This window comes from Balearica regulorum, chromosome 14 (assembly GCF_011004875.1).
Source record: "Balearica regulorum gibbericeps isolate bBalReg1 chromosome 14, bBalReg1.pri, whole genome shotgun sequence".
Classification (NCBI taxonomy): domain Eukaryota; kingdom Metazoa; phylum Chordata; class Aves; order Gruiformes; family Gruidae; genus Balearica; species Balearica regulorum.
The window spans coordinates 13,863,349-13,881,886 of NC_046197.1; the positions used below are offsets into that span (position 1 = coordinate 13,863,349).

General features: G+C 56.9%; 2 protein-coding genes across 4 annotated transcripts in view; one reads left to right on the top strand and one right to left on the bottom strand.

Moving 5' to 3' along the window:
- The window catches only part of GALNT10 (polypeptide N-acetylgalactosaminyltransferase 10), a 271,077-nt gene that overhangs the window by 143,421 nt on the left and 109,118 nt on the right, over nt 1-18,538 (bottom strand). Inside the window, exon 13 of one of the 2 annotated variants that reach the window (XR_012837696.1) lies at nt 16,112-16,124. The exons of the other annotated variant lie outside the window; for it this stretch is intronic. The gene's annotated coding sequence lies outside the window, so the exon portion shown is untranslated. Of the gene's footprint in view, nt 1-16,111; nt 16,125-18,538 lie in introns of those variants that run through there. 2 annotated transcript variants of the gene reach the window in all.
- HAND1 (heart and neural crest derivatives expressed 1) lies at nt 9,302-11,844 on the top strand. Of its 2 annotated transcripts, none has more exons than XM_075766605.1 (2): nt 9,302-10,612; nt 11,214-11,844. In XM_075766605.1, the coding sequence occupies exons 1-2, from the start codon at nt 10,109-10,111 to the stop codon at nt 11,310-11,312; spliced, it is 603 nt and encodes a 200-aa protein (XP_075622720.1). In that variant the 5' UTR covers nt 9,302-10,108; the 3' UTR covers nt 11,313-11,844. The 2 variants fall into 2 exon arrangements, with proteins under 2 accessions (XP_075622720.1, XP_075622719.1); XM_075766604.1 differs by having other exon boundaries at nt 9,307-10,612; nt 11,211-11,844.

Below are 18,538 nucleotides of genomic sequence, written 5' to 3' on the forward strand. Positions count from 1 at the left end.
TTTTCCTACCGTGCTCTGATCCTGCCGGCTCACGCGGCGCAGGCAGGCGGCACGCTTGCCAGCAAGCTTCGCACGAGCCCCTTCGCCTCTGGCTCTCCTCTCTCCAAGGCAGGGGCTGCTCAGAGCCCAGAGCAACCGCGTTCGTTAAAAAAAGTGGTTTGTGTTTAGTGCCGGTGTCCTTAAGCCCAGCGGAGCCAGTGCGTGGCCAAACGCTGCAGCCCAGCTCACCCGGCCAGGGGCTGCTCTCCGCATCCAGCACGTTTGGTTCTCAGCAGCTGCTTTTAACCGGGAAAGTGGTTTGTAATCACAGGTGGGACCATGAGATGGGTGGTTACAGGCTTTTTGTGGGTCTTTCTGGTCCTGCTGCCCACCTGCAGCTCGCACCAGCCTCACCACACCACCCCTGCGTCGGATCCTGGGGCTTATTTCCACAAGATCTCAAGGCTGCGGCCAGCTTGGAAAGGAGAGCTTTTCTCCTGGTGAGATGGGATGCTTCCCGAGGGTCGTGCTTTGTGCTTCTTTGAACCCCCTGCAAATACATGGGGGAGCACGAGTGTGCTGGGGAGCCGGTGTGTTACAGGGGTACATTCGCTCACTATGGATGCGTGCGCGAGAGAGGGGGAGAAATGACTTCTTCGTCCCATATACTAAATAATAACATCTATGCAAAAAAAAATGTCTGAGTGAGGGAAATGCACCGACAAAGGCCTTTATCTGGCAGAATCAGAGACAGATCAGCTGCAGCACGGGAAGCAAGCGTGCTGCACACAGGAGACCCAGCCCATCTAGGGTTTCGGCTCTGGTTAATGACACTGCAAATTAAGCCTGTCATCTTTAGACATGATGTTTCTTGCCGTTTCGGCTCAAGAAAACAACAACCACTCTCTAAAACTGCAGTTTCACAGCGGCGTGCCCTCCTCCCCCATCCCGTCCCAAGGAAAGGAGGGTGCAGCAGCTCTTGGGGTGGTGAGGACGTGGCATCGGGTGCTCGCTGCTGCCCGGCCGCAGAGACCCGCCACCCTGCGATTCCAGCATCACACAGAGCGGATGAGGCTGAGACAGCTTCCTCTGGGAGAGCCACAGCAAGGAGGAGCGCCCGTCCAGAAGGATCTCAGTTCCCCTCATAAACTGGCAGGTTGGCACCAATCCCCAAGTAATAATTTTTGCCTAACTGCATGGGTGTCGGGCTGAGCGCCTCGCAGGGTCTCACTGGGCTGCGCTTTCTGCGTAACGGGGGCAGATGCATGTCAAAAATTCATCGCCAAAGACCCTGGGATAGAAATATTTGTGCCTAAATTGCAGTCTGATGCCACCAGCAGAAAAAAATAGCACCATATACATGTACACAACACATATCTATATATTTAGTGTACATACACAAATACATATATTTATTTCTATATATATAAATATTGTATCATCAGGATTGTTGGGGTGTATATTGTTGGCTTAGGAATTACTGGGAATTTTTTTCTGTGCATTAGGTGTAACATGGAGTCAGTGGAAAAAAAGGACTTTATGAAGGGCCTTGACACCTCATTGGGAAAGGGTTTTTGTTTGTCCTGGGGTGAGTGTCCTCAGCTCCTGCATGGGATGGGCCCTTTGGAGAGGCCACAGTAGCACCTGGGCAAGCTTGGAGCGGGGCCGAACACTGGTCCAAAATCTCTCGCTGCCAAAACACCCCGCCTGCAAGCCTTCCTCCTGATGGAAAATACACTCTGCTGAAGTCAGAGATGCTCCACCGGCCGGGATGACTGGTGGTGAAATGCTGGTGGTGGCCCTTGTCTTGCCAGCGCCCATCAGCTTTGGCCGTGTCCTGCAAACCATCCCCGCAGCGGCTCCACCACCAGCGCCGGCGGGTGGGTTTCACCATGCTTCCCTGGGAGCTTTTGGATTTACGGTGTAAAACAAACCTATTTTGTCCAAACGAGATGTTTCCTGCAGAAATGACTATTTTGGGTTGTTTTTTTTTTTTTTTATTTTAATGGCTTCTCAAAGTGCAGAACTGGTTCGCACGAAGCTGCTCCAAATATTTCCAAGCAAAGTTTAAGAGAAAACTGGAGTTTCACTTAAGTGTGTTTTAATGTGAAAGGCTTGTTTTTCCTTCATGTTCACTGCTCTTCTTGGGAAACAAGGAGCCAAAAGCAGAAATGTCTTCAGCTCAAAGCAAACGATTTTGTTTCAGTTTTGAGAATTGGGGAGGGATCAGCATTTTTACAGGAGAATTTTTTTTTTTCCTTCCAATAAGCTCCATTTCAAACAGTTATTTTCTCCAGATCATGTTAGGAGGAGTCACATATTGACATACAATAAATAAAGTCATTATTCTCGGCATGGATCCATTTTTCACAGCACGTCCCCACCCTGCGACCCCCCGAAAGCAATGCGGCACCACAGACCATGCTGACCCGGGACACCCGGCACATCGGGGCCTTTCCCCCCAAAACATCCCCACCATCCCCCTACACCCATGGGTGCCCTGCAAACATCGGCACAGCTGTGCCGGGCGCTGGGTCCCAGCTCGGCGTGGGGGATAATGAGCCCTGGGGAGGCGAAGGGCTGCCAAAGTGCCACCAAAAACCGGGGCTGTCCAGATGTTGGGGAGCAGGATGGGTCAGCTTTGAAGATTTCATCAAAAGGATGTTTTCTCACCCCAAAACACCCTCACTCGGAGCAGTTTGCTGCTATATAAAAGGATGGAGGGTGGCAGGTACTGGGGGTGTCCCCAGCACGGCACGGGGCTGGCAGCTCTGCAAGGCGTTTGCGATTGTGGGTTTCAGGAGCACATTCCAGAGCCGCGGATGGGCCAGCGCCGGGGTGGCGGCGGCTCCGGCAAAAAGCCGGCAGCCCAACCACCCCTCCCAGCCTACGCCGTCTCCCCCATGCAACACGGTCTTGCACAGGCTGGGCTTGTAAAAGCCGGTGTGATGAGGCAGAGGGCTGGATACAGCCCGCGGCCGGCAGCAACTTTGCGTGTGAAAATGTTGTTTTTTACTAAAGAAACAGCTGCCTTGCGGATCTCCAGATTCCCCTTTCTTCTCCCTGTTTTTTTTGGAAGGGGTCAGAAAGCAAAACTCAAGGAAACAACAGAAATAACCGACCCCCAGCTCCCTGCCATCTCCTCCCCCCAAAACTTGCATCCCAAAAAGGAAAATATTTGCAGCTCTGGTTTGATGCCGGCTGTACTCCTGCTTCTGCCACCCCCCATTTATAAAATGGGGGAAAAAAGGGTGGAAAAAGCACTAAAATGATTTAAAACCCCCAGCCCCCAAATAATTTTCAGTTGCAAAAAAAAAATCCTAACAGACGCTTGTTAATTTTTAAAACCATGCCAATCTGCAGAAAAACAACCCAACCTTGAAAAGAACATCTTGCAACTCTTCCTGTAACCTGATGGCCGGCCCAGCAGCTGCACGGACTTCTCGGGATGCGGCGGGGGAAAGAGGGGGAAAACCATCCCCCCTGTTCCCCTGAATAACTGCTGCACCTGGAGGAGAGGATCCCTGGGATTTTGGGAGACCTGAGGATAACCGGGATAATAAGGCACCACACATTGTGCTTACCCTCCTAACCTGGCTGCACTGGCATAGCCCGGACCCGGCACGAGGCGCTGTGCGATGAGAACTGGAATTGCACCAGCAAACTTATAGACAAGATGAATTAAAAACCTAAGGTGGATCTGCACAGAGAGGAGGGTGGGAAGTACGGATACTGGGACACGGTCCCACCACAGGGAAATGTGTGCAGGATGCTGCTCCCTGGCTCCGGTTGCTCCCTGGTGCCATCACAGCGTGCTGAGCCTGCGGCACAGCGGAGCCCCGTTAGAGCATCCCAACCTATTCTGGTGGCCTGTGCCGCTGTCACCAACCTTCTCCCACCATGAAGCCAAACACAGAGGCCCCCTTTTACCTGCAATGTTATGCGCTCATGGTGCAAGATAGGAGAAGCACTCAATGCCTGACCAACAATTCACGTCAGTCCCTCTGCAAGACATGGACACGAGGGAAGCTTCTCTTTCAAGGAAGGTGGGATGGCAGCATGACCAGGGATCGGGGAAATCCCTCGTGCACATGGTACCAGGGAAGGGTACTGTACCTCCTCCTGCCGAACATCGCAAAGCAAGAGCCAATGGAGTAAAAGGTGTGAAGGCAAGTCCCTGTGGTGGGACCACCAGGATGAGATGGAGAGCAGAGGCAGAAAGTCACATCTCATGCCATGACTCACCTCCCTTCTCCCCACCGCGGCGCATACAAGACAACCCAAACCTGCACCCATGTCCAGACGAGGGGAAAGTTGGCAGCAGGGAGCCCAGCTCTACCCCATCCAGATCCAGCAGTTTGTCTCCAGCCATGCCCCAAACCAGATGCTTTAGATGAAGACGCCAGGAGCTGCCTTAATAAGCGCTTATGCAATCCTTCTCGCGCAGAGGAAATGTCTTTCCCAATCCCCAGCCATTAGCAGTTGGCTGATGCCCTGGAGCGGGACATTTTAGAGCCCTTGTAAATTTGCTTCAGGAGTGGAAAGTGAACGGAGGAGGGGAAGGCGCTGGTTTTCGTCAGGGACCTGCATCAGACGGCGGGAGCTCTTCTCTGCTTCTCCACCGCGGGTCAGCACCCAAACCCTGCCCCAAGCCAGGGGATCGGGTACAGGGCTGGGGGCGCCTCCTGCCCTGGGGTCAGCACCCGGCCCCAGAGCTTTGGGGGTCAGTGTTGGTCTCAGCAGGGAATTTGAGTGGGGAAAGAAGCAGGGCAGAAGCATCACTCCTGCTTCAGTGCAAAAGTTTCTTCTGGATTAAGAGAGGTCAACTGGGGAGCAAGTGCACCAGCTCTTGCTGCACGCGGGTCACCCGGGCTGCCAGTCGGAGCTCGTGGACTTGTTTTTTCCATCCTCTCCAATTGCGTGTCCATGACAGGTAATGTAATATAAACAGAAAATTCCCTTTATGGCAGGTAGAGCCTCCTTCCACTGATTTCTGTGGCAATCAGATGGAGGAACTGCACTGTTTTAAGTAAGACTCGGGGCACCCACGCCAGCTTGGAGTAATGATTTTGGGGCCAGTTCCAGCGGTGAACTGCGAGGCTGCCATTACCTTCCCTTTGCCTATTGTTTGCATCCAAACCTAATTGCAAATTGACATGAGCCGTCTTTGGGGAGCGGCTGCTCCGCTCTGCTCCGTCAGCACAATGAGCCGTTGTTGATACGGCCGCAGCAATTTTCCAGGTTAATTTATGGCCGCCACACCCCATTAGCGGCAATAAATGTGGAGCCCCGTTTTGCCGAAATTGTGAGTTACGATTTTTCAAATAAATACATTTTCCTATAAACCAGCGCTCTGTTTAGTTTGAATGTTCCTCACAGACACATCCATCTACATAAAATACACAGGAGAGGAAGCTGAGCTGTGACTTTGCTCTGATGACATAAAAACTTTTGTAAACACAATGTCATTTACAGTACGAGCAAGGAGGGAGGACAAAAAATAAACAGCAAGTGCCTGGCGCATCCCTTCAGGAGCACATGGAAAATTTAATAATCTTTTTTCCATAAAGCTTTGTTTTCCTTTTGATTTATCCAGACAGGGCAGTGGCTGCTTGGCCATAAATAGATTGTATTTCTTGAGAGGCAATGGTTGCAGTCATCCTTTATGTCGCTGGAGGGGCGGTGCGGGAGGTGTGTGTACAGAGAAGATGCCACGGATTGCTGCTGAGAACAGGAGCATCCGGGCTCAGCGCAGCTACCACCACGGTGGGTGCCCGGCTCATCCCCGATTCCTCCTGCTCCTTTGGTGGGGCTTTGACAACCTGAACCCCACTTGGGGTTGCGTGTGATGTTGTTGTAGGATCAAGCAGCGCAGTGATGTAGTTTGGGAGACGGGGGCAGTGTGTGGGTGCAGGACTGCACGAGCTCCAGCACACGTGAGCTCCCCTGTGCCCCAACGCTCCCCCAGCCCCTACAAGGCCTACGCTGGCACAGCGAGACACACGTGGCAAACCTTCCCCGGGAGCAGGGATGCCCTGAGCGGCTTTCGCAGCCAGTGCGCTTGTAGCCCAGCCTTGGCCGTGACCCCAGGGCTGGGTTCACTGCCGATCAAACTGACTTGATTTCGTTCACTTCTGCAGGTTCTCTCCCTCCTCACATCACCAGGAGGAAAATAATCCCCCCAGAGCAGCACCACGCATGCGGCCAGCCCCACGCACCTTTCCTTGAAGCAGACTCTGCTCGTGCCTCAGTTTCCCAAGCCTTTTTGCAACCGTTCCCGCCAGGCCTCCAGGAGCAGAACTGTTAGGAAGGTGCTGAGTGATTATTATTGCATTATTTCAGGCGAGTGCTATAAATACCCAGGGGCACCTTTAGACACAACCCAGCTGCCCGGGGGAGCTGGCTCAGCCCTGCTCTGTGCCTGCGGCAGCCGTTGGAGGGGGGAATCGGAGGCAGCGGCTGGGTGCGGAGGTACCTCGGGGCATAACCTGCTGGGGGGACATGGGTGGGGGCCGTGGGGTGTCCGGGCTGCGACCTTCCTGGCTGCACCCCGGGGCTGCGGAGGAGCCTGGGGCGGGGGGGGATGCGGGCGCAGGAGGGTGCAGGAGGGATGCTGCAGGGAGACACTAGCAGGGAAGACAAGGGGAATATTTTACGGGGCTGCAATGTAAACAGAGCTGGAGCAGAGCCCCTTTTTATGGAGTCCCTGTCCTGCCAGGGCATCTGCCAAGGCCCTGATTTACACTCCTATTTAGATAAGGGAGCCGGAGGGGGGGGAGCAGAGCTGGCGTCAAAGTCACAGGACACCCCGGGCTGCCGCTCGCTGGGTGCTGATAAGGAGGTGGCTGAGGGGCCGGGGCCAAAACTGCAGCCCCTGTCCCGGGGCAGGGGATGGGTGCGGAGCTGGGTGGCTCCTGGTGGGTTGGGGTGCTGGGGGCTGCGGACACCCAGGATAACCTCACCCCTCAACATGTGGCACCGGCCCCCCCTCGCCATGGCCTGGCCAGGAGGGCAGGAAATCTTTCTCTGGGAAGGATTTGAAGGAAAACAGGTGGAGAGAAACATGGTTCCTCCTGCCATGCCAGCTATAAATCGCCTAATCCGAACCGCTCGGTGTTTCCCCCCTGTGCAAGCAGGGAGATGTGAAATTAAAGAAACTCACCAAAAGTTTGAGAAGTGCTAAATTTGGACGCCATGACAAAGGCAGTCTGGTTTGATTTAGAAGGTGTCGGAGTGAAAAGGGCTCCGGTTTTATTATTTTACTAAAACACGAAAGATTAGAACGATTTTCCAAAGGAAAATCAACGCGCCAGTCCCACTATTTGCTCAGCTGAGCACTTCCAAAGTGCGCAAGGTCCAGGGACCTCCATGGGGGGGGTGGGATAAAGCAAGATAACCCCCAGGCTTGGGCTGGGCTTACCTGGCTTGGCGGCCGGGGGCTGGAGGTGGCTCTGGTGCACGGCTCGAGGCGACGGCTCCGAGCTGGACGTAGCTGTGAGTGGCCTGTGCAATGCAGGGCTATAGGGATGGAAGGGTTGGGTGGGGTTTTTTTTTTTGGGGGGGGGTGTTTTCAGGGATGGGGTTGGGTGGCACAGACCCTAGCCCAGCAGTTTGCTGGATCAGGGCTTTTACAGGGTCAGGGAGAGGCTCAGCGAGGAGCCTGGCTGGTTGGTCACAGCAGGACACCACGGGTGATGCTGTGCCAACATGGGGGGGGCAAGGCATGAAGCAGGACCCCTGTCCCTCTCCCAGGTGGGCACTGGCCCCCGACGGCTCCAAGCAAGGCTCAAGGATCCCACCCAGCCACTGGCATTTTGGAGGAAATCAGGGACATGACACCCTATCCAAGGCCTGACTCTAACGGGAGAGTAATCACTAGCAAATGTTTGCAGGGCGCTTGTTTAAAGGGGGTGGGGAAGGGGGGGGGGGGGGCTTTGCAGCAGCTAAGAACAAAGCCGGGGGGGGAGCGAAGCTGGGCAGATCCAGTACGGCTGTCCCCCCTTGGCCGCCGAGGCCCGGCAGAACCCAGAGACCCGCTTGCACCCTGCCCCGGCCCCCCCGGCCTCCTGCCTTTGCAACTCGCCTTGTAACAGCTAACGATGGAAAATCCAAGGCATTTAAGTGGCTCCCGAATCCGCCCGGGAACCGTGATTGAGAGAAGTCAAATAAAATTTGTCATCTTTAAAATGCAGGAGGACGTTAATGGTGTGTTAGCCCGGATGATTAATACAAGCGCCTGCAAACAACCCTCCAACGTTTCCACCCTCCGCTGCAAGATGAATCGCTGGAAAGCGCCGTTAATCGCTAACATACCTTGGGCCCAAAGCCCCTTCCTGCCCCGCCACGCTGTGATCACCACCGCCGTGCCCAGTCTGTCCTCACTGGGAGTAACTGGAGCAAGAGCAGGGGTTGGCCCCAACATCACCCATCTGGGCTGGAGGCGAAGCGCGGGGTCTGGAAGCCATCGCCCTGGGGATCTGTCTCCCATGGGTGCAGAGGCGAGTGGGACATGCTGTCCCCTGCAGGGCCGCACGCTGGGCTCGGGTTTGGGGGCTGCAGTAGAGTACAAGATCCCAGCCCCAGCAGGACCCCCCCAGCCCTTTTGTGGGCAGGCTGGGACAAGGACACTCAGGGCACATCCCCACCGCCCTATTGTAAATAAGTTTGTGTGTATGTATAGTATAATTTTTATATATTTATATGTATGCCTGTACAGTCTCTGCATGGATGCGCAGCATACACGTGTGCGTGTTTATATGCAATGCATGCAATGTGTATGTGTGTTTACACAGTATGCGTGTGCAGCATGTGTGTGCATGTAATATACACACAGTGGCATTGTGTGTAGCATACGTGTGCTGCTTGTGTGCGTATGTAACATATACGGGTGCAGCTAAGCGCGTGCGTGCAACGTACTTGTGGGGTGGGTGTGTGTACAGCACAGATATGTGTACAGCGTATGCAGCATCTCTATGTTTGTGGTACGTACAGGTAACATGTCCAGTGTATTTGCGTGAGCAGCATACGTGTGTGGTGTAAACACATGCATGTGCAGCATACATGTGTGCGCAGTGTGTATTTGCAGAACGTGGGTGTGTGCCGTACGGTGCGTGCATGTGCAGCGTGCCTGAAGGTGTGTAGCGCACGTCTGTGTACAGCGTGCATTTTTGCAACACGGGTGTGCACTGAGACCACGCGTGAGCAACGCGCCCCGTGGGCTGGGAGCCCACCCGCCATCACGGCAGCCCCCGCCATGCCCAGCCCGGGCCGCGCAGCCCGGCCGCCCCCCAGCGCCTTCGCCCCTTCCCCTCCCCATCATCCAGCTCCCTCGGCGGAGGCTGCTCATGCCCCGGCTGCGGGTGCGGCACCGGGCACCCCGCGCTCCCCGCATTCCCCTCCCACGGGGCCGAGCTCGTCCCGGGATCGGGCGCTCCCCCCGTCAGGGACCCTTGGGAAGCAGAAAGCTCCCCGGGACACCGCGGCCACGGAGCGCTCACACGGCCCGGCCCGGCCCGGCCGTCGGGGCTCCGGGCAACCGCGGCTCCCCCGCACCCGCTGCCGCCTCTGGTCCCCCGCCGGGCGCGGCGGCTCTCCGTGGGGGCTCGGACACCCCGGGCCCGGGAACGAGGAAGCGGAGGGGATCGACGGGGCGGGGGCTGGGGTCCCCCCTCGGGTCACTCCTCACCCCCTTCTCCCTGCAAGCAGGGAGCAAGCGGGAGGCGAGAGCAAACAGCGGAGGTGTGAGCCCAAATAAACCGAGTCAACAGCGCGGCGCACGCCCCCTCCGCCGCCCCGCTCCCCCCGGGGCCCCCGAGCATCCTCCCCTGCCCATTGGCTCCGCGGCAGGGGGGGCCCCGGCCCTATATAAAGGCAGGACTGGGAGGTTCCAGAAGGGGTTAAAAAAAAAAAAACAAAACCAACAAACCACAACAAAACCCCCAAAACCCCAAACCCCAACCGCACCAACCCAAACCCCCAAAGCCAGCTACCACTATCGCAGCCCCAAGCCGGAGCCGTGCTCCCCGCCGCCGCTGCCTGCCGCGCCCGCCCGGCGGGGAGCGCTTCCCGGCCGGCCGCCGCGGCCATGGTGCGCTGCTGAGCGCGGCCCCCGGGGCCAGCGGGGCGGACCATGAACCTGGTGGGGAGCTACCAGCACCACCACCACCACCATCACCACCACATGCTGCACGACCCTTTTCTCTTCGGGCCGGCGGCGCGGTGCCACCAGGAGCGCGCCTACTTCCCCGGCTGGGTGCTCAACCCGGCCGAGGTGGCCCCCGAGCTCGCCGGGCAAAGCCCTAGCTACGGCCCCGCCGAGTACGGTCCGGCCGGGCAGGGACGGCTGGAAGCGCTCAGCGGCCGCCTGGGCCGGCGGAAAGGCGTCGGGGGACCCAAGAAAGAGAGACGGAGGACGGAGAGCATCAACAGCGCCTTTGCCGAGCTCCGGGAGTGCATCCCCAACGTGCCCGCCGACACCAAGCTCTCCAAGATCAAGACCCTGCGCCTGGCCACCAGCTACATCGCCTACCTGATGGAGGTGCTGGCCAAGGACAGCCAGCCCGGGGACACCGAGGGCTTCAAAGCCGAGCTCAAGAAGGCCGACGGCAGGGAGAACAAGAGGAAACGGGAGACGGTAAGAGACGGACCGGGATCCCGCTGCCCCGCTCTCCCCGGGATGGGAGCGGGCGGGAAAAGCCCCGGGGCTGGGGGAAAAAAAAAATACCAAAAAAACCCGCTCCCACTGGAGCTTTTTTTTTTTTTCCAGCTTAAAAATAAAATAAATTTAAAAAAATCCACCCAGGGGGTTGATCTCGGCGGAGAAAAGCCCGCTCCGACTTGTCCGGAGGGTTCCGACGGACCGGGCGGGCTCCGGGCGCTTTCCCCGAGGGATTAAACCCCCGGGACCGGCCGCGGCGGAGCCTCCCGCCGTCCGTCCTTCTCCTCTCCCGGCCGTTTTCCCGGGACGAGCGGGCGCGGGTGCGTTTCGGATCAAGGGCAGCCGGTTCTCCCCTTGCTGCGGCGGGCGGAGTTGGGGGGGGGGAAGGACACGACTCCCCAAACCCCCTCTTTATCCTCGGGCTGATAAAAGCCGCTCGGAGCCGCGGGGCTCGGCTGCAGCCCCAAAGCGGGTGCAAGATGCGGGGCACCGGCGGGAGCCCTCCCCGGGACCTCCGCTCCGCTCCTGACCGCTCCTTTCTGCGCTCCCCCCCCCCCCATCTCCTCTCCCGCAGCAGCCCGAGGTCTATTCGCAGCCTTTGGGCCACGGCGAGAAGAAGCTGAAGGGCCGGACGGGTTGGCCCCAGCAGGTCTGGGCTCTGGAACTGAACCCCTGAGGGCTGCCCCGCTGCCCCGACGGCGCTCCCCGCTCGCCCCTCCATGTGCAATGTCGGAGAGAGCCCGGCCCGGCCCCCGGAGCCCATCCAGGCGCAGGACGCGGGTACCCGGCCCGGCTCCCCCCGCCCCCGCCGAGGCGGATGCTCCAAGGGAGACAAGAGAAGGGCGCCTTGCGGGGCCGGATCCTGCCCGCCCCGTCGGCAGCGGGGACCGGCCGGGCCATTTCCCCCCTCGCCCCTTCCCCCGTTTGCAGTACTCGTTGCTCCTTCGATCGGCGGCTCCTGCCCTCCCGGGGCCGAAACGGTTTGCTTCGTTTGCTGTTGTAAATACGAGCCCCCCCCACCGTCCCCGTCCGCTGCCTGACCGACGTGTGGCTGCGGTGAAACTACCTAGAGGTGCATTTGGGAACACTCCTGTGCCGGGTTTTCTACCTCAGATCTGCATGACCACTTCCCGAGGGACCGGGCGCACCACACCACGTATTTAAAACTGAATAATTAAAAAAAAAATAAATAAAATAAAATTTAAACTTTACGCAAACAGCCTCGAGTCCGACCCTTACGCCTTCCCCTGCTCCTGAGACCATGCTGCTGCGGCCGGGCCCCCTGCCCTCCTGCTCGCAGGGGTGAGGGGTGCTGCGGGATTAAGGACTCTCCATAAGACAGTGCCTTGCTGTGGGGCTGATCCATGGGAGGGAATTCCCTCCCGTGGGGCTCGGGCAGCTCCATGGGATCCTTCGGGACTTCTTTATGCCGTGCTTACGCACCCCAGGAGGTGGCCGGGCTCTGGCAACGTGCACCCGTAGTCTGTCCCAGGGCACAAACCCTGCCCCGGCACTACAACCCCTTTCCTCCTGACCCAGGAGACCCGCTACAGAGGGACAGGACTTGTATTTGGCTTGGGGAAGGATGGCAGGACCAGGCCGGGTCTGGATGACACGCGCACCGTAGAGCTGTGGAGCCCCGGGTTTATTGCTGCTGCACAGAGAACCAGGGCTCGGCTCCCCTGCCCTGCCCAGGCAGCCTCCCTGCGTGGCTCTGGCACCGGCAGCACTTTCTCAGAGGGATGCCCTCTTAGGCGCTGCCTCGGCCGCATTTTGGAAGGAGCAACATCCCCTCCTCACCGTCTGAACACGACCGATATCGCCAGCCTCAGGCACGCCAACGCTCGCACAGCTCAAAGTCATCTGTCACCTCTCAGGCATAAATCCTTAATAATCCTTAATAATTAAAGCCGAATCCTCATTCCTTTATTCTGTGCACACACAGCTCTGATACCGAAGGGTGGCTTCCAGGATGTGTGTGCACGGGCTCAGGGCCTGATCCTGCCTTCCCAGCCCGGCCACGCCGCCGTTCCCAGAGACGCCAGGATAAACTCTTAATGCTCAGCCGGCTGCTTGGGGCAAAGAAAATCGAGATGGGAAAGAGTTGTACATTATTGTAGGGTTAATCTGAGGGCTCAGCAGGGAGCATTAAATTTTCTATCTGAAACCAAGCTTTTTCTTGCAACTAAAGGTATAGAAATAATGATGTAACATTTATAAATCGCTGACACATCAATCAATTTGTGCATGTGCAGCTGCACACACCAGAAATACACCAGCTCACCCCAGAACACCCGTGGGGAAGCAGCGTGGGTTTTATAACCACTTTGTGCGTGTGTACAAATACAGACGGATGGACACACAAACATTGAGGGGTACGGCCGGCGTAATTAAAGCTCACTGAACGATCAGGCTGCATGAGTCAGCCTTCCCTGACTTCGGAGCCGTCGCACGGCTGCCTTCCCAGCCCCGGAGCTGTTTTCTGATCTCTTTGAATGAGGCTGAGATGAAAATTGACTGCCTGAGCAGAGCAATGCCCGCAGTGCTATTGTTTTGTTCTGGCTATAAAAAGTTTAGGATGGCACCAAGTCCATGAGTGAAGCTAGAACAGGGCACTTCTAAAACCAAACACATTCAAGGAAACAAAAAAAAAAAAAAAAAAGAAAAAAATGTACAGAACATCGGCCCCAAATATCTCAATTTATGACTAAGTTTCACAATCCCTTAAAGGGCTGGGTTTTTACAGAAAAGCTCCCAAACCATCACTAACACTGTACTCCAGGGCCCCATTAACGTGTCCAGCCCAGTCCTATTTACATGTGCCAGCCCGTATCCCAGGATCCGTACGGCGCCCGTCGGGGCCGCCCCTTGGCATCGGATGGGAGAAAGGGTTAAACGGGGACCTGGGACTTGCTCTGCTTGCATGAGGCAGGGGACTCCGCACAGCAGTCCGTGTCCTTGGTCTGGGCACACCAGGCTCTACCTGAGACATCATCTGCAGCCTGGGGACCCTCCCCTCCCCTCCTCACCAAAATCCTCTGGCAGTTTTTTCCTTAGGGGTTTCCAGCTTTGCTTCTGGGAAGGGGGCACCCTGCACAGCCGGGGCGATGCTCTGCCTGCACCCGCAGGATTGTTGCTTTTCTTACCACGAGTTTCTGGTGGTGGCACCTGGCTGCAAACTCCTGGGAAAGGTGTCCCCAGTGCCGGCCTCCTTTGCTCCTTCATGATTTTGCAAATGAAAACGCTCTTCCTTTCCACAACTGCAGAGGGATTCCCTGCGCAGGAAGGGGATTTTCCTGTGAGACTGGCTCAAAGTTTTGGGAGAGGGTGGGTGAAAAAAAAGCACTAAACTTTTGCTGTACCCCAGAGCTTCCCTGCTCCCCAAAACGCATGCTTTGGAAGGGGTGTATCTGAAGCAGTGAGCTCCATCCCCACCTCAGCACCGCACACGCAGCTCCACCACTCCGGGGATGGAAAAGGGTGTCGATGCTGAGCTCAGGACCTGGTCCAGCCTAGGATGGGATCACCCCCTTCGTCCCCGAAAGGAGAGGAGCTTCGGGGGGGGGGGGGTGGTGGGGTGGTGGGGAGCCCTGCACAGGGGCAGCCTCTCTTCCTCAGGCAGCAAATCTGAGCGGCTGGGAGAGGCGTCCCGGCAGCCTCGGGCAGGCAGCGGCAGGGCTCCCGGTGCCGGCTGCACCAAACCTGGGTGGAAGAAGAACAGTTTGGCCACCAGCTTTGAATTTTTGGCCATTTGAGAGCCTAGCTCATCAGCCAGGGTTGGTGGCCCCGCACGCACCTACAGCTCGACCCTGCCGTGAACTTGATGCCGTTGGGAAGCAGCATGCTCCCGGCACGCAGGCTTGGGTCTGCAGTTCCCGGACAAAAGCACACGCACGCAGGGATCGCTTGGCCCCGGGGCAACATCATACGTGCCGCGTCCCTGCTGCGGGAATCCGGTCACAAGGGACGGTGACAGGGACCTGGCTGCCCTGCTGCCTGCCCTGCCTGGCCCCTCACCCCCCTGCCTGGCCCAGGGGGCAAGCGCTGGGCTAGAGGGGCTGTCGGGCGCTTCCCACCCCACACTCTGCACCCCTGGGGTTTGGTGTGCAAAGAAATGGCTCCTTTTTTGCCTTTTTTTTTCCCCCTCTCCCTTCCTGCCAAGCCCAGATCATGCTTGTTGTTGTTGTAGGTATTTATGGGCCTGTTTATCTGATCTCAGGGGAGCCTATTCTTATCTCAGAAGCAGCAAAGGAAGGGTTACACTGGACAGCTCGGTAGACAGTATGGAGCCAAATAAAATACCAATCTGACAAAAAAAAAAAAAAAGGGAAAAAAAAGGGAAAGAAACACCCAGCCCCAGCCATCCACTCGCCCAGGAGTACGAGGGTACCTGGAACAAACCTGCAAGGCCAGGGGAGCGTCTGATATTTCTTCATGGCCCCGCTTCCCTGCTCCCTGGGCTGGATCCTGGAGGGGACCCGGCTCTGCTGGCACCCAGCAGCACCTTCCCCAGGCAGAGAGACTCAGGCAGCGGCCCCCGGATGAACATGCTCTAGGCTGTGGGACGGGACCCAGCTCAGCATGTGTTGGCCCCCAAAATGGCTGCTGGTTTCAGGCGGACAGCACAACCCGGGGCAGGAAAAGCCCAGGCACACAGCAGGGGAAAGAGCCTTTTAATGTCGCTGAAAGAGGGGAGGAAAAAGAAATTTTAAGTTTCAGGTGGGTTGTTACAGCAGTTCAGCCGTAATGCTGCTGTTCACTGTTTCATGGGGCGAGCACAGAAATGTCCCTGCTCGGGATGAGACACGCAGCTGGTCCCCAGCCCCGACAGCGACTCGCTCAAGGTCGCCCCGAAGGTCACGGCCAGGGCCAGGGCTGCTGCCTCCCATCATGGGGCCTCTCTGGCCTGGCCCTGGCCGTGACACAGGGCTGGGAGAGGCATGGGGCATGGGAGAACCCCCCCGGACACCACACTGGCGGGGAGCAGTGGGGAGCCCCATCTCTGCTCTGGCCTCTCCAGAGCCCACGGGTGCAGCACGGCTGGGCCAGGGTGAGTAGGACGGGACGGGATGGAGCTGGATGGGACGTCCCCTCCTGCCATGCCAAGCAGGGGGGCAAGGGCAGCCCCATGGCACCGGTTCCCCCCAGTCCTTGTCCCCCTCCCCATCCTGCACCCCACTCTAATTACTTGCTCTTAAGGAAGCGCCTGATAGTTCTGGCCATTTAAGGTAGCCCCAGCCCCTCTCAGTAAGGGTAATTGGGCCATAATTTGTTTTCGGTGTCAAGATGGCGTCAAAGATAAGACAAAAATCTCCAGGTTTGGGGGCTAAAGAGACAGGAGAAATTCTGACCCGGGGCCGACCTCGGAGGAATGGCCACAAGCCCCACTGAGTAACATGGCAGGTGAAAGATTTACTGCCAGGGGAGCTTTTTGATCCTCTCCCAACACTCGGAGCCTCTCAGCCCAGTTGCTGGCTCCCAAGTCAGACTGTCTCCTGGGAGTACTGCTCAGGTGGGAAGGTTTTCTGTGCAACAGAGGCCCCCTCAGCTGCAAAGTTCATGACATGCAATAGTTCTTCCTCAAATCTCCATGCCTCTGGAGTCACGTGATTCTGAGACCCATCTAAAGAGGAGAGGCATTTCCAATCCATAGCTGTAGAAATGATGTCCAAGTGTGGGAAGACTCTGGAACCACAAGGCAGATGAAGGCTCCAAATTTTTTTCTTTTTCTTTTATTTTTTAAACAAATCCAAACTCTCTGGGTTTTCACCCCTATGACTGTCCCTGTTTGGGTCTGCTAGCACTGAACTCTGCCTGGGGCGTATTTGTCCATGCAGCTGCCTGTGCTGGGAGAAGACCAAGGGCACTGCACTGTGGGCCAACCTTCCCAAGACCATCCTTCGAACAACTGACAAACTCACCATCCACCCCATGCCCCTACCTCTCCAAAGGCAACCTTCATTACTCCACTCCATGAAGGCCCTTTCCCCAACGTGGGGTGTTGGGAGAAGTGAGTATTTACTCCTTTCACAAGACTCACGTGTTTGGTGTGGGGTTAGAAAAGGTGCTCACCATGGCTTTCTGCAGAATGACCCATCCTTGTCCTGCTCAGTGGTGGAGCAATCCCATTAGCAAGCAGCTTCTCCTGCAGCAACAACATTTTGTCACCAATTTCCTGCTGAGCTTCTCCCACGACGTCTCAGCACAGCCCTCAGGTGAAGCTGGATGATGTGTGTGGCACAGCAGCCCACTTGTGTCCCACGCAGCAGCTGGGTTTAAGGTCCAGGATGAAAGCTGGCTGGGGGCTGGGGCTATCTCATGAAGGATCAGTGCCGTACAGCTCAGGGCAGGGGGTAAGAATAGTCGAGCACTTGGCTCAGGAGGACTCTGTGCCACCTCTGCAGTCGTGTGATGCTGGACAAGCTCCATCCCTCCTGGTTACTCCAAAGCCAAAGTGCAATAGCAAACCTGGAGCTGACGCAGCTGCAGGAGCCTGCAGATCAGGCGGACCTGCTGGAGGGCAAGCAGGAAGCGCGGGCAGGTAGGAGGATATTTGCTGGTGAGAGGAGGGCGAGACAGGCAGTTACCTGAGGCTTGAGCTGAGGGACTGCAGGGCGAGAGCACGCGCTTGGAGCCTCGCCGATTCCTTGCGACGGATCCCCGAGGCAGGGAAGGTCCTTGCTTGCAAAGTTTCCTTTTTCTCTGCTTGTTCTTTCACGTGAGGAATTCAGGTCCTGGCCACCCTGAAAGACTTTACAGTAACCAGAGAAGTAGGGGAATTTATGGCGTCACTAGTGGCTGAAAGCTGAGGAATTGAGAGGAAAAGGGATTTTTTTTTTTAGACTGCAGTTACCTTGACAAAATTCTCATGGCCTGTAACTGACCCACAGGAGCAGCCAGGGGGGCATGGGGGCCAGAGCAGGCTCATTTCATTTCCTCGGCCAGAGCTCCTTCCCAACCTGAGAAGCTGAAAGGAGTTACGAGTCTGGGCTAGCGCATAAAGCTGGTGTCAACCCTGAAACTCCCTCCTCTGCTCACCTTCGCTGTTCAGCTCCCACTACTTTGGTCCCACATCTGATGGAGAGTGGGCAGGCTTTGCACTGAAGCTCAGCAGCTTGACTCAAACTCAAGCCCGGGCTGCTGCATTCAACAGCTCTGCAAAATGTCCAGGAACCAAGCCAGCTGCTTAGGGCTAAACCCACGCAATTCCACACCCAATGCCCTTTTAAAGCTCCTATTTCTAGGAACGTGGCATAAAGAGGAGGAAAGGTCCTTGTGGAGATACCTGTGTTAGCCTGCTTTGGGGAGTGCGTGAAGGACTTGGAGCAGATGAGCAGCAGGGAGGAGTGGGGAAAACAGGATGAGGACAAGGAGAGAAGGGAGGAGGACAAGCAGCTCTCCGGTACTGTACTTTGTGCTTGCCTAATAAGAAAAGCCATGCCTGTACATGGTGCTATCACTGTGCCAATGAAGAGCTTGCAACTTGCTTTTTATCCCCAGGAAAATGCAGACACGGAGGGCTGAAGTGAGTGTTGGGGCCAGCAGTAGTGCACCAAGGGCTCCTGAATCCCAACTTCACTTTTTACATAAAGGCCAGGAGTTATGCCCAGTAAACCAGTGGAAGTTCCAGGAAAAAAATCATTAATGGGACTGAACAGTCCTGTTTTGGGACACCTACAGGGATCCTGGTGGCCCTCTGTGGCCGGACAGAGCTGGGAAGGTCCTGGGTTGTTTCCCCAACAGCTCTGCACAGAGGGGCTGGATGTGGCAGCTGCCTTTCCCACCCCAGCCCAACGAAGGGCCGGCAATGTGGACGGCAAGCCACCAAACAGGGGATCAGATTGCTCAGGGCTGCCTGCCAGGCCATGGCTGGCGGCCTACCATCTGCTCAACAGGCGCGGG

What these genes read in the sequence shown, in the direction of transcription:
- HAND1 (XM_075766604.1), top strand. Translation starts at nt 10,109, where the DNA reads ATGAACCTGGTGGGGAGCTACCAGCACCACCACCACCACCATCACCAC. An exon ending in ACAAGAGGAAACGGGAGACG is followed by an intron (nt 10,613 to 11,210) that starts GTAAGAGACGGA and finishes CCTCTCCCGCAG; the next exon opens with CAGCCCGAGGTCTATTCGCA.